Source organism: Hylaeus volcanicus, chromosome 5, assembly GCF_026283585.1.
Source record: "Hylaeus volcanicus isolate JK05 chromosome 5, UHH_iyHylVolc1.0_haploid, whole genome shotgun sequence".
Lineage (NCBI taxonomy): Eukaryota > Metazoa > Arthropoda > Insecta > Hymenoptera > Colletidae > Hylaeus > Hylaeus volcanicus.
The window spans coordinates 29,302,508-29,318,497 of NC_071980.1; the positions used below are offsets into that span (position 1 = coordinate 29,302,508).

Here is a 15,990-nt window from a genome sequence, read left to right on the forward strand (position 1 = left end):
CCGAGTACTCTCCAAACAACCGACGCGCGAACATTCCACTTGGTTCCAGTGTCGCCAACCGCGTTTGCAAGAACAGAGGGCGCGAAATTCAATCTCCGAAACCATGCATCGGTAAAACGGACAACTTCAATGGACAATTTCACGTATAATTGATAACTGCAAAACCACTGGTTTATAATTGCGATGCCAGATGGAGCATCGTGTACGACACGGTTATTGCGCGATAAGATGTGTTCGATGCTCACCAGTAAGTGGTAAGTACTGCCAGCCTTTTCATCTCGGCCAGTCTTCGTCAGGGAGTTCAAGCTCATGTACAAAGTTCATGTACAATCGTTCAAACTGCGACTGGACTTTCTCTGGTTTACTTTTTCATATAATTTAAAGTAATTTAAAAACTCACTACTGTATATATACATACGCATGCGTATGCGCTCCACATTTTAGTTGGGTGAATCTTTCCCACGCGGCGCTACAAGCTTTGTACCGACTTTAAATACGTGAGCTTGGACATCCTGGTTTTTGGTACACCTCGTCTGTCATCAAACTGCTATCATCTGAAATCCATTTTTCATTGAATTTACTGTTATTATCGGCAAGAATTTTTTTTGTAAATCTGCTCGTTCACGATTCATAGTTGAAAGTAGTATTCGAAAGAAGTAGCAATTATGGAAACTGCTCAGTCTTTGTACCTTAACCTCTTCGGCGACGATAAGATTCACGCTTTGAAAGAAGTAAGTACCCTAAACAAACGCATTCTATCGTCTGTCAGCACAAAATTAATGTATATTATTTAGTTATTGCATGCCTGCGTGGATGAAATATGTGGTCGACCAGGCCCATCTTATCACAGGTTTGCGAATAGCGTTGTATGGAGCAGACAAGAGTACGAAGACACATACAAAACGATATCGATACTTTTGCGGAATCCTGCTTGCTTATATTTGATAGACGAGAAGGTATAATTATGGGATCGATAAAATTTTCGGATATTGAGAAACCTGATGAAAAGTTGATGGTATTTTTGTCAGATGCCTCAGGAGTATCACGAATTGCCAGAACCTATTCAACAAAATTTATTAACGTGTTTGAAAGCGCGAAGAGAACAGTTGACCGACGCTTTGTTGAAAGAGCACTCGAAAGAAAAGTATGAAACGCTAATCGATTTCGATTGGAGATTAAAGGTAAACTATCGAACTATTACTTTAAAAAGATATATATACATATATAAATATACATACGCATACAGTGATTTAATTATTGTTAACAGCTTATAATGGGTTCCAGTAAGTTGTCTTCTTTAAGAGAATCTCTTCTTCAGTTGGACCTTGTCGTGGAAAATAGGGACGCGAAACGTATTCTGAGTTTAGAATTAAATAAAGATGAATTGGAAACGTTTATAAGTGCCGTAGAAACTGTTGCATGATCAATAATGTATATAAAGCGACGTTGGACAAGACCGATTTCTTATTTATCGTTAATATAAGTTTAATTGTTACAAGTTTCTTCAAAAGTGAAATAAAGACACATTCTTTTACACTTGTTTCACAGTTTATTATAGGTTATAGATAAATGTAGAATAGTTTAATTACTCTTATAACTGTTGATCGAAGATACCGAAGACTGTTGTTCTGCGTCCGAAGCGTATTCGACTCAAAGATCTCGTTTACAATTTTGTAGTTTCCTATCGCGCAAAATAAATAAACGAGGCTTGCGTCGACGATGCCTCAGAGTTATCGATCGATAATTTGAGATACTTTTTCAGTCAGGTTCAAGGATTTTAAATAAAAAAAAGTTTGCTCTCTTCGCCAAAATTTGTCTCGAAAAAAGAAGGTGAATTTCGTTGTAAAGATCATTACGGACAATATATTTAATGAAAGGTTTACTATACAACTTTTAATTTTACCTCCTTCTCCTTACTCGTTAATAATAATAATAATAATAATAATATATCGTTTAAAAATCAATGCCGGTCGCGGGCATGGTGAACGCTCGCTCCATTATAACGCTTAGAGATATTCGGAGATTTTGGAGCATTTACACATATGATATAATGCGCGTTTTCGTTAAACTTTACGATCTACGCTACGTTCTTGATAAAAAAAGCTTCCGTAGTTAATTATTTTACTCCCGGTGATCCGTTACGAACGAATTCTTTTCGAGTTGTAAATTGTGCATGTTTCGTAATTGTAATTAGGCGATATTTTATAATGATGATTATTATAAAATTATGAATAGGCTTCCTCGTATGGAGAAGTAGCATTTCGAACGAACGCCGAATTTACACAAATGCTTTCTCTATGTCTAGATTATATATCTCACTTACACTGTTGTCTCGACTTATTGTATGTTTTCTTTTTCTTTTTCGTTTTCTTTACTCCTCTCTGTACGTATATATTCGCGTGTAATTATTCCCCTTGGTTACGTGTGTTTGCGCGTATCATGTACTAGCGCGTACCAAAGTCATACACGTACAACTGTGTGCAGTTCCCCGTTACAACATAAAATTTCTCGATTGTATAATTACAAAGAAAAATAAGGACCGCGAAAGAAATATGAATAAACTAATCGACTTTACCTTATTCGAGTGTTTCGTTACTCGTGCGAGCCTCGACGTGTTTTTCCACTCTCTCTTTTCTCCCAGCTTGTTTCATTTTGAGTTGACGATCCGGCGAAGATATCATTCCAAATTTTCGACTTCACTTAGTTCGATCCTTTCTTCTCTCTTTCTCAAGCGCGCGCGCACGCACACATACATACATACACACACACACTCTCTCTCTCACTCTCTCCCTCTTTCTCTCTCATATGTATTCGAACGACGGCACTCGCGCATCTCGATCCCTTAGCTTACGAATCTTTTTCTTTTTCTTCGCACTCTTTCGATGTAGTAATTGTGTAATAGTTACGAGTGGTCGCGCGCGATTCAATCAATATTTTCCCATAAAGAACGCGACAAACGATGATCCTCTTGATCGTCTGCTCTTAGGATATTCATCTTACTTTGTCGTTTGTCCGCTGCACGATGGTTGCGTAATTTGACTTAATTTAATAACAATGAGGTTTTTCTTGTTTCTTTCAAATTGTATACAGCACGGCCGGTCACAGCGTTATTTAAACCGCGAGTGAGTGATATAGACGGATGTAGAAAATTGATCGTTTACGATACTAGTTTTCGAGAGAGAAAAAGAAACAGCGTAAACCAGCAGCTTTGAGGTGTACCAACCATCTGCAAAAGACGACACGTTTTCGAAATCAATCGTTTTACTCGACTCAACCTCGTAACTTCGTTTTCTCCCCGATGAATACGACCGCAGCCTTTCGTGAACATTCTTGTTCGCCCTGCCATCAAATGCCACCTAATAATTATTAATAGGCCTACGATAAAGTCTATAATGCTCTCGCAATGTCGCGGTAACATCGTCGTCGTTCCATTTCTTTATTTTCCATTTTCCTCTTTTTTTTTTGTTGTTGCTCGTAACGAAAGAACGTTATTTTCTGTTTAGTTGCAGGAATGGTCCAAATATACATATCTATATAATATATTTTTTTGGTTTTAACGAGAGAAAAAAACTTTCTTCTTCCCAAAATACAATTCGGTTAGTGGCGTTTATTCGTTTATGTTGTTTTGGTAATGAGCGTCCGCGATAATTGCCTGAGGAGGAAAAAGAATCGATCGTTACATAGGTATGAATCGAAAGCAACCGATAGCAAGGGTGAGATACAATCGTATGCCAGGTACACTTACGTTCGTATTACACTCGATGGTTGCCGCCGCGACAGCCTTATCGCTTATGTCGATCTCTTCGATAGCCTTTAACAAAAAAAATGACGAAGTAGTAAGGTTAATAGCTGTATTAGGAACGATACGTGGATTCTTCTTCCGAAAAGCGGAAACAAACTTAACAAGAATGTCGATCAGATGGCCCCTCGCACTCTATTCTTCGTTGGACATTAAACTACGTTAATGACCTCAGAATCGCTCGCGCTGATCAGCGCGAACGATCTTTCGGCGATCATCATTTGTACTTTAAACCGTATTAAGATATATTTCGTAAAACGGGAAAATACCTTAGCTACGGAGGCAACATCTTCCGTAATGGCAGGTGCAGAAGGTGGAGAGGCGGGAACTTCGGTCGGGATGGCTGCGGGTGTAATCTTGGTTTCTTCGGAACTTTCCATCGTGTTGTCGCGAACTACGTTATTTTCTACCGGGGCTTCGGGTTCCACGATGCTCTGCAAGACAAACTGTTCGTTAGAAAATTCGATCTTGAAAACGAACATCCGCGCCAAGTCCAAATCCCAGCATGCTACGAGGACAAAAGACGTAAAAGTCGATTCCGGCGAGCCACTCGAAACGAACAATGAGAATCACGCGAACGTTAACCACCTTTTCGTGCGCGCGTACAACAAACTGTGCAGCGCGCCGCATTTCAAAGACTACCGTTACCGGTACGTACAACTCTAACCGTTCTAAATCGTATGGGAATAATCGAATGGCCAGACAGAATCGTGCCGCCTCATGCTTCGGACAGCGCAAAGTATTGGAAACCCTCTGCTGGCAAAACCCTCGAATAAGAAAACTCTGCATGCGCAATACAAGATGCTTACGACACAACAGATGCAATTACGGAAAGAGCACGATAATATTCGACGTCTAAACGTAAATTCTATATGCCACTGATCAAGTTCTAAACGTCAGTTCTATTTATACGTGTGATAATAAAGTGTTTTACGTCTATCAATGAGATTCACGCTAAAAAATTTGTCTAAGTCGAGCTGCTATAAAGTTACATTAGCGACAATGTTTCGAGGAAATTGATCTTTCTCGGCTAGTGCATAGGCAACATTTGCTCTTTATTTCTATGTGTCGAGCTACGGAATGCTCTACTTTTCAACGCCTCGATTCGAATAACAAGTCGTGTTAATATCGTCAAGAAAACCAAGAGGCAAACAACACAGGTGATGGCAATAATGATGGTATCTGGTGGTTGGTGGTAATGGTAATAGCGGTAACGGTGGATGGTAATGGAAGTGTCACAGGAGATGACAGCGACAGAGTAGACATTGTTAATCACGTTCGACAGATCGAAGAATGCATTCGACGAGAGACCTTTACGACACTGAATCCATACGGGGAGCATCGGAATACGCGTTAGAGAAGTGAATAAAGGAGAGAGCAGGAATTTAGTGGCACGAATACATTCGAATCGGTTGGGTTTACGGTGTCCATCGTGCATGGAAACGTCGGGAACATTTGTTTTCGTTACTGATGACTTTTCCGGTAGATGAAATTCGTGCAAAATACACACAGACGTCGATGTCAGTCCCAGTCTTACTCGATTATCCTTCGTCGAGAGAAAGTCATTATGCGAAGATTGTCGATATCGGATAGAAGACAATTATCTATTTAGGCTTCGAAGCGAAGAGATTAAACGCAGGAAGAATTTTTGGCGACAGAGTACTGGGAGAGAATATATTTGAATTCGGGAACAGAGAAGAGAGAGAGGGGCGGGAGAGAGAAAAAGAGACAGACAGGAGAGTCGATATTTTCAGATTATATCACAGAAATGGTTTATGCGGACCGTAACGGCGATATACTTGGAACGGAGGCGCCACGAAAGGTTTATCGGCTGCCTGAATTCATGCCAGGAGGTTGTGTTACATGTTAGTCACCTGATGGGTCTCCTGGACAGTGGTTGACGACGTGGCGTTGTTCGACAACTGACACGAGATCGAGCTCTCTTCCTGGTGCATAGTCTCCGCCAGAGACTCTGCTAACCTCTCCTTTAATTCAATGTCGGACTCATTGTACGAATCAAGGCTTATGGACACCGATTCCATCTTGAACTCTCGATTGCTTTGGTCGTCGTGAAACTGTGTTCGCGAGGAATCTTTCGTGGATGTCGTCAGACCGGACGTGATACTGTCGGTGGTTCGAGGACTGGGACTTCTAGGCGGTGTTAAAAGTGCCTCTGTTGGGTTTCTTAAAATGGACGCGTTTTGGATAGGAACTGGAACGTCGTTGTTCGTTTCGGATCTATCGATATCTGCGATTAAGGGGCAAGGAAGCTCTTCCGGTGGTAACGGATATTCGAACGAATCTACGCATGAAGATTCTCGGGGAATGTCGTCGTGTGTTGGAACGTTTTCGAGCCTAGACGGAGAAGTATGCGGCGGAGATCGAATCTCTGGACACGAGTCCTTTTCTACGTCGATCGAACGACCCGATGATATTTCCAAGGATGCGTCTGTGGGAGAAACGGGGGGGACGTCGAAGAGAGAGTAACGTTCGCTCGACGATTCAATGCGTTCCGTTTGCGGAGAAGAAGGCCTCTCGGATTCGCGCATTCTTTCCACTGTTTCGGAGGGTTCTTCTCGTACGTCTACGTCAACAGGGGAAGGGGTCACGATCGAATCATCTTGAACGCTCGTGTTCTCGGAGTCCAATTTTTCTCCAAGATTAGCTTCAGGTTCGGATTCTGATACAAGTGGAATCGATTCTTTGCTTTCGGCTATTATCTCAGCTACTTTGTCGAGAGTATTCTCTACTAATGCGCAGACTATGCGGATAGACTCGCTTCCCGGTTGGAGAGAATCGTCGGGGGTCGGTGCGCTCGGAGTGACATTTTTCGAGCCTTCGGATACGACGAAAATCTTGTCTTCCGCCTCTGACACCAATACCTCTTCGACATTGCCGATAGCCTGAACCGATTCCGTATTCACTTTAAAATGATCCGCGTCAGTTTCCGTTACTTCTTTCTCGACAATTTCGTCGTCCTCCGGAATAACGACTGCTGGCTTAGCTTCCACTACGATCTCCTCCTCCGAGAGTGGAACCGGCCCTTCTTCGGAGTTTACGAAAGAATCGGACACGGAGATCGATGGATCAAGAACGATTTCCTGTATCGGTTTCGTGCCTTCTCGTACCACTTGGTCCGGCTCGACGATCTCCGCGAGCAATTCTTCGTCCGGTGTATTTTCTCCGGTACACTCGACCTCGGCCTCGACGTGTATGCCAACGATATCGTGGGTTAGGTTTGATTCCGGGGAGGCTTGAACTATTTCCACCTTGTTCGAGATTACTGGCTCGGAAACGGGTTCGATGATCATTTTGTGATCCGCGATCTCGCAAGTTTTCTCAGAGTTTACGGTTTCCGAACGAGTCTCCGTTACGGGTCCCTCCGTTTTGTCGGTGTTACGCGACTCTAAAGTCGCTGTAAGCCCAACATTCGAACAAATCAAATTTTCGTCTACCACCGGCGGAGCGTTTAATTCTGGGAGGACGGGTGGAGTCGATTCCGTTCGGGATCTGTCTGTAGGAGAACCGGGTGGTCTCTGGGGAAACACATCAAGAGGTTCAGCGGGTGGTATCGACGATGTATCGTTAAGCTTCGGACAAGAGGAAGTGGAAGATAAGGCATCTGTCGGCGGTGCGATGACATTCTTGTCCGCTTCAGCAGCCTCAGCGGGCAACTTGAGGGCCTCCGCGAGGGCGGTCGCGGTCGCCGCTGCCTGCTGAGCCTGCTGCAAAGGTGTCGGATCTATGGGGGTCGGGGGTGGACTGGACGGAGGCAGGGAAGGAGTATCCTCACTGGTTTTCCTCTCAATGATAGACGGCGTAGCGACTGTCTGGACTCGGAAAATGGAGCCATCTACCGGTTCCGGTACGAACTGACCACCGGCTGGACTGACCTCGACTACTTTTTTCTCGGCCTCGACTTTTTCGACTTCCTCTTTCTTTTCCTCAACAGGGACGGGAGTGGGGGCAGAGGGAGTGGGTTCCTCCTGCTTTTCGTCGGCAGGGCTACCAGCGTCCACTGTCGGGCCATCTTCCTTCGTCTCGGTGGAAGGTGTCGTCGCTGTTGTCGTCGTTGTTGCTGTTGCTGTTGGTGTTGCTGTTGGTGTTGCCGTTGCCGTCGCTGACACCGACACCGATTCGTTCTCCGCGGATGGACTACTTGCTACCGACTTCTCCTCGACTGGGCTAGCTGCCGTTGCCGATACGTTCTCAGCTTCCTCTCCACCCTGAAACATCGGTGAAAAATTTCGTTTACGTTACGTACGATCTCGCTGGGGGTGCACGCAAATACTGTGTCGCCTTTTCGTCGCCTTTACGAATCGCATGTTTTTGTTCGCCGACAAAGAGTGACCAACTCGACAATTGTCGCCTATTCTTTTCGTGCCCGGGCTAGAGGGTTACGGTATGCATTCTGAGAAATTCAAAGAGAAGAGAGGGTGAACAACCTAGCGACGCGTAGACGAGAAGTGTTCGCAGGAGGTACGCGGTCCCGCGAGGCTTAAGCGCGAAGGGCTTGTAAAAGAATCGACACCGTAGGGTCCCGAACTACCAACGCAACTCGTCGACTCTTCAGAGGTGGCCTTTCGTGTCACTGTGTCAGCAAGTACCTTCGAATAAAATCGTAAACGATTTTTGTTTTACGATCGATCGCGATATGCTACCTTCTCTGCATCCATTGGACAATATACGCTCAGCTAACCCTGATATCAGTTTCCTCGAAAGGAAACGTACGAGAGAAAATCTGCTTCTATCATGGAACCGCGTTGGAAATATTCGATGTTCTCGCGATAAAAAAGAATCGAAAGTTCGTAATCGCGTATCTTGTCGCATTCGTGAGAAATACGCGCGAGGCGGAATCGATCGTTGAAACCGAAGAGGGAAACGGAAACCGGGCACGCGGAACGTGTCGCGTGCTTTATCGTTCCCAGTCCTCGCGTATCGATCGGTTGGGTTAACGCGAAACCTCTTCTCGTCATCCCTCTCCTGCATTTTCGTAAGGGGTAAGCCTCTCGCTTAAAGAATTATATACAACCCCTGATTGCGAAGGGATGTAACGTGAGGGCTCTCCATAGTTCCAAGTGTTTTTTCTCAGACATTTCACGCTATTCGCCAAGTTTCGTCTGTACACACACACACACACACATCCGTATACGATCCGTCGTAGTTTTCGACGATTCGATCTGGTAAACAATTCGAGGAGAGGTTGTTCGCACCGGGGTTAAACGGAAGACGAATAATGAACGATTACGTAATATACACGGCAATAAACGTATTCCGATGAACCGTGCAAGAGTACAAGAGAGCGAGAGACCGAGCCTGTCTCCTATTTCTACCTTCTCTTCTCATCCGTCTATTTCTTTCGAAACCGATAACCCGACGAACAATGTAAAATTAACTACGACCTCGGAACAGATACGACGAGTCTCGTTGACTTTTGCAAGCGTAGCCAACCGGGAAAGGTTAACCTAGGTCGGAAATGCTCTTTACTCGTTTCGGTATCGCGCAAACGGATATAGTCCCGAGATGAAAGGACTGGTTCGTTGCTAGGATAACGACCGCGACGTTCGCGAGCGTTCGTTAATTCTGCGTCGTACCAAGGGAGAAGAAGACTTTGTGTCGTCGTTCGAAGGGTCCGGTGTTGCAGCGACGCCCAAAAGCGGCACGTAAGACAAAACTCTTCTGGCTCCCCGAGCGAAAAAGCCCACCACTCGATATACACCGTTGCTCACGCTTCGACCTGCCTTCGTCGCAGACTCCATCTCCGTATAGATTTGTTAATCGCCGTTTGTAAAACGACCTTGAAGCAAACACATATACTTTCGCATATACTTTGACCGAGTCGAAATTTAATCCGGATAACCAAAGATCGCGACGAAACTTTTCCAAGACCGTTCTCGTTCGAATTTCTAAGGATCTTATTTTAGAAGCGTAGGATGGTTTACATGGTGTGTCTCAAAATATGCGATACTGCGATGAAAAATAAATGATAAATCTGGATGGTAGAGCAACGTTTCTCGTATACTAGATTTCGTTATCGAAAAAAAATTTACTCTGCGTTCCCGGTGTATTTTCCGCCAAGTTACCAACGCTCTGGCTGTCTGCCTGCGTTCGTTCGGGCTGCAACGCTTATTTTGGGACAGTTTGTATACACGGAGTGCTGGAAGGCACCCGTTCACAGCCAGCCTACTTTGCCATTATCTATTAATAGAAGCAACTATCCGTCCGTGCTATTCGATGCTACACGAGAAAGACGAATGCCTCGTATCTGGTCAGTTTGAGAGTCCAAAAGGCGTCTCCGTAATGCACAGTTTTGAATAGCTTGGCCGATAAGTTGAATCGATTCTCGAAATTCGTTGGACGGACAATATTTTTAAGTTGCGCGAAAACTTTCTGCGGAAATTTTCGCGACAAAGGTACGGAAATGTATCGTTTCGAAATATTCCGGGTAAAATATCGAAACGGTATCATGGTTCGTCAGCGTTCAACACCAAAAATCGATTTTCGATCTACCTTCTCTACGGACACACGACAAACGAACGATAGAACGCACGTACCCGCGCACGCACGCACGTACGCACGATTGCAAGCACAAACACGACTATATCCCGCAGACGAAAACGTAAAGACGAACGGCAGAGAAGAGAATGATCCACGCGAACTCTGTTCGCTGTTGGCAAACTACTTGGACCAGACCGCGAGTTCACGGTGGTTTATATAGAATCCAAGAGAGGATAGTCCCACGTATCGGAGAGAGAGAAGAGAGGAGTGTTGCCGATACACGCGTGGCCACGTGACATCGGAGAGAAGAGGGACGTATCTAGCCAGACTAAGAGAACACTCCGAGAGGAATACCGCGGAACGACGTTATCATCCAAGACGATCCTCTCCCGGGTCCCGGTTACGCGGGTCGCCTTCAATAACAAAAATAATATGTTATCGTGCGAAAGAATGATTATTCGGGCGTTGTCGAAACACTCGTCGCGAAAAAACAAACTTTACTTCGAGTCCGCGTTGAGAACGCATCGAGCGTCGACCGTTGACCAAGAAATCGGTACGCGTTCGCAAACGAAAGAAATATATTCACGCCGCAAAACCATCGATCGTTGCTATTCTTAGACAACGATCGAAAGAGAAAGGAATCGAGAGAGGCGAAAACGAGCGAAGGTAAAAGGGAACGATGGAGACATACTATATTAACAAAACGGAAGGAACCGCGATGGGGATGGCGATGGCAACGTCGACGTAGATAGCAAGTACGCGAGAGCTATTCGTCTGGAACGGCCACGCCCCAAAGAAAATTTTTGAATCAGTTCCAAACTTCAAATGCTATACGCTTGACCTTTAAACAGCGTTAGTCACCAAGTGAGTCAATTGGAAATTCAAGCTGTCTTTACAGCGCCAGCGATGGGGTGGTTGCCCGAACTATATCATCGGTGCGTATCGCATCGCATGAATCGAGGTCCACTGGTCGCAATGTAGCGACGGATGGTACCCACACGGTCCGACCGCAACGTCTTTCATCTCGTAGATCGAAAAATCTATCGTTAAAATCATTATTTTCAATTAGTTTCAAATAGTTTAATTTCTTATGTAGCGACGTTTCAATGTAGCGACGGATGGTACCCACACGGTCCGACCGTAACGTCTTTCATCTCGTAGATCGAAAAATCTATCGTTAAAATCGTTATTTTCAATTAGTTTCAAATAGTTTGATTTCTTATTCTTAAATCTGACTTTCGCCAATTGAGCTGATTTTGCGATCTTTTAATCGATCGATCATCGATTCGACGGTGAATAAAACTATATAAAACGTTTCAATCATTAAGAATATTCCACGGTAGTTATGCGAGCGATCGCCGGTGGCGGTATCGACCGTCGAGTCGGTTCGAAATTATTCGTGGACCGAGAAAGGATGGTGGGGGGTTACCAACCGAGAGATCTGAACGAGAACCATCGGCTGCAAACGTACTCGCAGATGGAGACAAAACATTCTTTTGCAAACGGTGGAAAGGGAGTTCTCGTTACGACCGACATATTAATTGACGTTAACAGCGAAAGATACGCCGCGCTAACGAACCAGACATTTCTACGGTCTTTGCACTCGAAAGAAACTAAACCGCGTTTCTGTTCCTCTCCTTTTAAAACATATCAACATGCCCCGCAGTAGGACGATGAAGAATAAATGCTTCGCGTAAATAAAGTCGAGAATACACCTACTCGTTGTTACTCACAGCGAAAACGGTTCTCCTAATAGTCATAGTCATAGTCGCAGTCACAGTCGCAGTCGACAACAGGCTTCGGAAAAGGACGCGTGCACGCGCCACTCTTGTATATTCACCCTCTGGTCTGCTCTCTTCACCCTTTGAAGAGGGTCGCGCGAAACGCGATACAAGGAGGGTGTACGTGGATAGAAAGAGGTGGGTATCGATTTTATCATTCGTATACGCAGTTTCAACCGCACGAGAAAGCCGGAGAAAGCGAACAGTCGAAGGGAGTGGTCAACGGTGAATGATATTTTTTAATCACCAGCAAAATTTCTGCGATTACGATGCAAACACGACGTCGGCGACGGAATCGATCGATCGAAGCAAAAAGGTGAATAGTCGGTCGAAAGCCCTCGTATCGCGATACTCTGGAAATGAAACGTGAAAAATCTCATCTGCGCTTGCACTCCTTCCTTCTCGATTTACAGGATGCTGTTTGCATCCAAAGTTACGCGTGCCAACAGGAAAACGACTATGCTCCGTCTGTGAAGACGTGTTTATCTCGTGTTTTGTAATCCATTGCAATTTTAACGAATACCATTGCTTTCGCATAGGCTCGACGACGAACGAACGGCGGACTAAAATATATTCTGCCACGAATCGAACGCGTACTTTTCAACGAAACAAATACGATGAACGAGAAACAAAGTCGACGAGAGATTTTTGCTCGTACGCGAGAGCTGTGCTAACCTTTCGCCTGGTAACCAGGCAGGCTGCCTGGCAAATGCGAAAAGCCCTGGTAGCCCTGTCGGTCGGCATGGCAACAGCTCCGCGCGTCCCGGCGTCGAGGCGCTCGATACTAGACGACGACGACGCCCAAATCCAAAGGGACGAAGAGGAGCATTGGTCGTGAGCGACGCGTGGAAAATCAACGCGCATTTCGGAGCGAGTACACGGTATCGAGGATCAACGAGTCGATGTATCGAACTTTGCGCAACGGACAACGTGTCCGTCAATCAAAAACGGAGGAGAACGCGTGCGTATCGTTCGGATACCAGCAGTCGCTTCAGGTAATCCGTTTAATCCGAATAGAGGTTCCCTGATGGCTTCGACGATTCTGGCCGCGGGCCAACGAATCGGTTCGAGGCTGATTAGTTTGCAATCGCGTATCGTTTGCCCCGAAGAGTATGCGTCCGAGTCTCACAATTTCTCGACCATCCCCCTAACTCGAAATGCTACGCGAGATTCGATCGAATAGTTAACAAGACCCTAACCACGTATAAAGATCAAGGATTCATTGTTGGAATGAAGAAAAGGACACCGATGATTTTCTTTTTCGATTTTCTTCGAGGCGGATGTCATTTAAACGGAACCCTATCCTCCCAGTAGTAGAAAGGGTCGTCATCGAGAAGGTTCTCGTTCGCGATGTTTTGTTGTTCCATCGGCTGGGGAATGGAAAAATCTGCGACGCCGTATCGATTTCAACGACGTCGAGTATTTATACGACGGTCATCGAACCTCCAGAGTGGAGACCTCGCGAAACGCACCGCGCGCAAGCGCAACCGCGCACCACCTCTTCCGCCCGAGTTGTCGCAAGTTTCGTGCTTTTTATTCGCGTTCCACCTGTCGCATTGTGCTCTCGAGCTGCCGTGAACGGACGCGTGACGTGGCGTGGCGTGGTGTGGCGCGGAACAAAATGCGATTGACACTAGGAACGACGAGCATCCTCTCGTTCATTGTCACGACGGAGAACAGAATAGGAGTAGGATGACCGAACGACCAAACAAGAGTGGACGAGAAAAGGGGAAAGCGAGAAGGGAATATTCCATAGGGAATTTTTAAGATTGAAAATTTTTTTATTTTCGAACAGCCGAAATTCATGTCACGTTATATGGTGAAAAATGCTGCGAGGCGATGAAATGGTTGGGTAGTAACAGAATGAATATGTCCCGTTACACAGCTTGAAAAGTGGAAGGGAAATGCGAAGGGAGTGCAAAAGTGTTTACCTTTGCGTAACATCGAACGAACAGGGATGCAACGAAAGATATCCTATCATCGAATGTATCGACTCGATTCATTTTCCAGCGTTCGGGCCGGATGGTTGAGGAAAATTCGCTATCGAAAAAAGGAACGGACGGATGGATGGAACAGTCATCGGATGAATTTCATCCGAGACATTAGGAATGAAATCGAAGCCGAGAGAGACTACCAAGACGCCATCCGCGGCGAATCAAACCGGTTTTTAACCATCCGGCCGATCTTTTGCCACCGGTGTATTCTTTGCGATGTATGCATGTATAGAACGATGCACGAGTAACTGCAACTGTGATATATTTTTTTAAGACCGCGAAACCTGCTGTATCTCGTCACATAAATTTTTATCATCTCGATGCGCTACCAACGAGCTTATAACATCGAACAAATCGTTTCCCCCTCTTGTCGAATCTCTGGCTAACCTGTTCGAATAATCTATTCGAAGAAGAAAGACACGTATATGTACGTACACTGTTCGCGACCATAAAACGGTAAGAAGAAAAAAAACTGGCGAAAAAGCTTCGCTTGCTCCTTATCTTGGTACGCGTGGCTCGCTAAACCTCCCGTTACATAGACTGCTCTTAACCCTCGTGTACAGGTGCTTTCCTTTTTTTCTAGAGGGTTGAGCCACGCGAGGCGAGGCAACCGACACCTTTGGCCTACGATCCTACGTTAAACGGCAAGCCAACCGCTTCACTTACCATGTATCCCAACGATTAATCAGTCCATGCGCGCAAACTCCCTAATCTCTCGAATTGTTTGCTAAAGTAGTACACGAAAAAATCGCATACCCAAAATTCGATTACCTCGAAAGCATCGAATTTCGGGAGAAAACAACGCAGGTTTAATCTACACTTTAGGTGTGCGCGCTGGGAACGAATATCGTGCGTCGAACCGAAGCCTATTCCGCGACAAAATAACGCGCCGCGTAGGTAAGCGTATCCGGGAAGTTTGGGCCATTGAACCGTGGTACCAGCGAGTACAATGAGTAACAGAAGCGTAGTCGATCGTCGATCGGTCCCCGACCAGCCCCTTTACCGATTTCTCTGTCAGATATGCCTCATTTCCTACGGGAAACGATGCCCACGTTCCACATCGGGTGCTCAAACGACGGGGAGAATATTTACGTGTTATAATTGCTCCCTTCCTTCGTCGCGAAAACCGAGAGAATCATCGACGGTAAAATTTATACGTCCACAGTTTTGGAAACTGAGAAAGCTTTTTCGAGGAATGCGAGGTAAGCATTCCCGCTTTATGCAACAGCAATGCGCGCTACACGGCGAACAAATCTCTTCGAGCGTAGTCGTCCGCGTCTGTAAAAATGTTCCACACACGCAAATCCGAGCGATGATTATGCAAGCGCGAGACGAGGAGGCGACTAGCAGACCAAGAGAGATCACACCTCCTCGAATCGGCTAGACTAGACTTACAATTAGAGAATACGATATTTATACGATGCAAACAGCGGAGATTTTGTTGATACGAGGAACAATAAAGTAGACACTCACTCTGTATTGTACAAAGTTTACAGTGTTTGAAGTGATTGGAAAGCAACTGGGCTAAACTGTGCACAATAAATGAACAGCGAAAAGTAACGAGTCGCGATAACACGGTCGACGATCCAATCTTTTATCGAAACTACGACTAACCGGGAAAACGAGAACGAAGAGAGACGAGGTGTGCGCAGAGATAAGTCATGCTTTAAATCGGTGTCGTATTACTCGCTGTACAATGACATCTTGCTATTGCGAAGCATACCGCGCAGGACACGCACACGCGCGCGCGAACACGTTACTGCTCGTCATCGTTCCCTTAATGACTCGGAATGCTGATTGTTCGTTCGGGAGAGTGAAAGTCGCGGTCCAAGTTCGCGGGATTGGCTGCGTTGGTTGGCCGGTTCGAGGACTTCCATCGCGGAGAAGCGAGTCCTTTGAGCGTGCTACAAAAAGCTAA

At 45.4% G+C, this 15,990-nt stretch overlaps 2 protein-coding genes across 4 annotated transcripts in view; one reads left to right on the forward strand and one right to left on the reverse strand.

The window, feature by feature from the left end:
- The first annotated feature begins 308 nt into the window (after positions 1–308).
- LOC128877289 (COMM domain-containing protein 8-like) lies at positions 309–1,536 on the forward strand. The gene is made up of 4 exons (XM_054124466.1): positions 309–731; positions 795–956; positions 1,029–1,181; positions 1,268–1,536. The coding sequence occupies exons 1-4, from the start codon at positions 666–668 to the stop codon at positions 1,421–1,423; spliced, it is 537 nt and encodes a 178-aa protein (XP_053980441.1). The 5' UTR covers positions 309–665; the 3' UTR covers positions 1,424–1,536.
- A 299-nt stretch (positions 1,537–1,835) lies between these two features.
- The window catches only part of LOC128877283 (A-kinase anchor protein 200), a 34,981-nt gene continuing 20,826 nt past the window's right edge, over positions 1,836–15,990 (reverse strand). For all 3 annotated transcript variants that reach the window (XM_054124456.1, XM_054124457.1, XM_054124455.1), the window contains 4 exons: positions 7,693–8,025; positions 4,069–4,233; positions 3,746–3,811; positions 1,836–3,652 (listed from right to left, as the gene is read on the reverse strand). In XM_054124456.1, coding sequence (XP_053980431.1) covers positions 3,608–3,652; positions 3,746–3,811; positions 4,069–4,233; positions 7,693–8,025 — 609 coding nt within the window. In that variant the 3' untranslated portion in view covers positions 1,836–3,607. The remainder of the gene's footprint in view (positions 3,653–3,745; positions 3,812–4,068; positions 4,234–7,692; positions 8,026–15,990) is intronic.

Excerpts from the sequence above, each read along its gene's own strand:
- LOC128877289 (XM_054124466.1), top strand. The coding sequence starts at position 666 with ATGGAAACTGCTCAGTCTTTGTACCTTAACCTCTTCGGCGACGATAAG. Across the intron at positions 732-794 it reads AGATTCACGCTTTGAAAGAA|TTATTGCATGCCTGCGTGGA; the intron begins GTAAGTACCCTA and ends TATATTATTTAG. Across the intron at positions 957-1,028 it reads TATATTTGATAGACGAGAAG|ATGCCTCAGGAGTATCACGA; the intron begins GTATAATTATGG and ends TATTTTTGTCAG.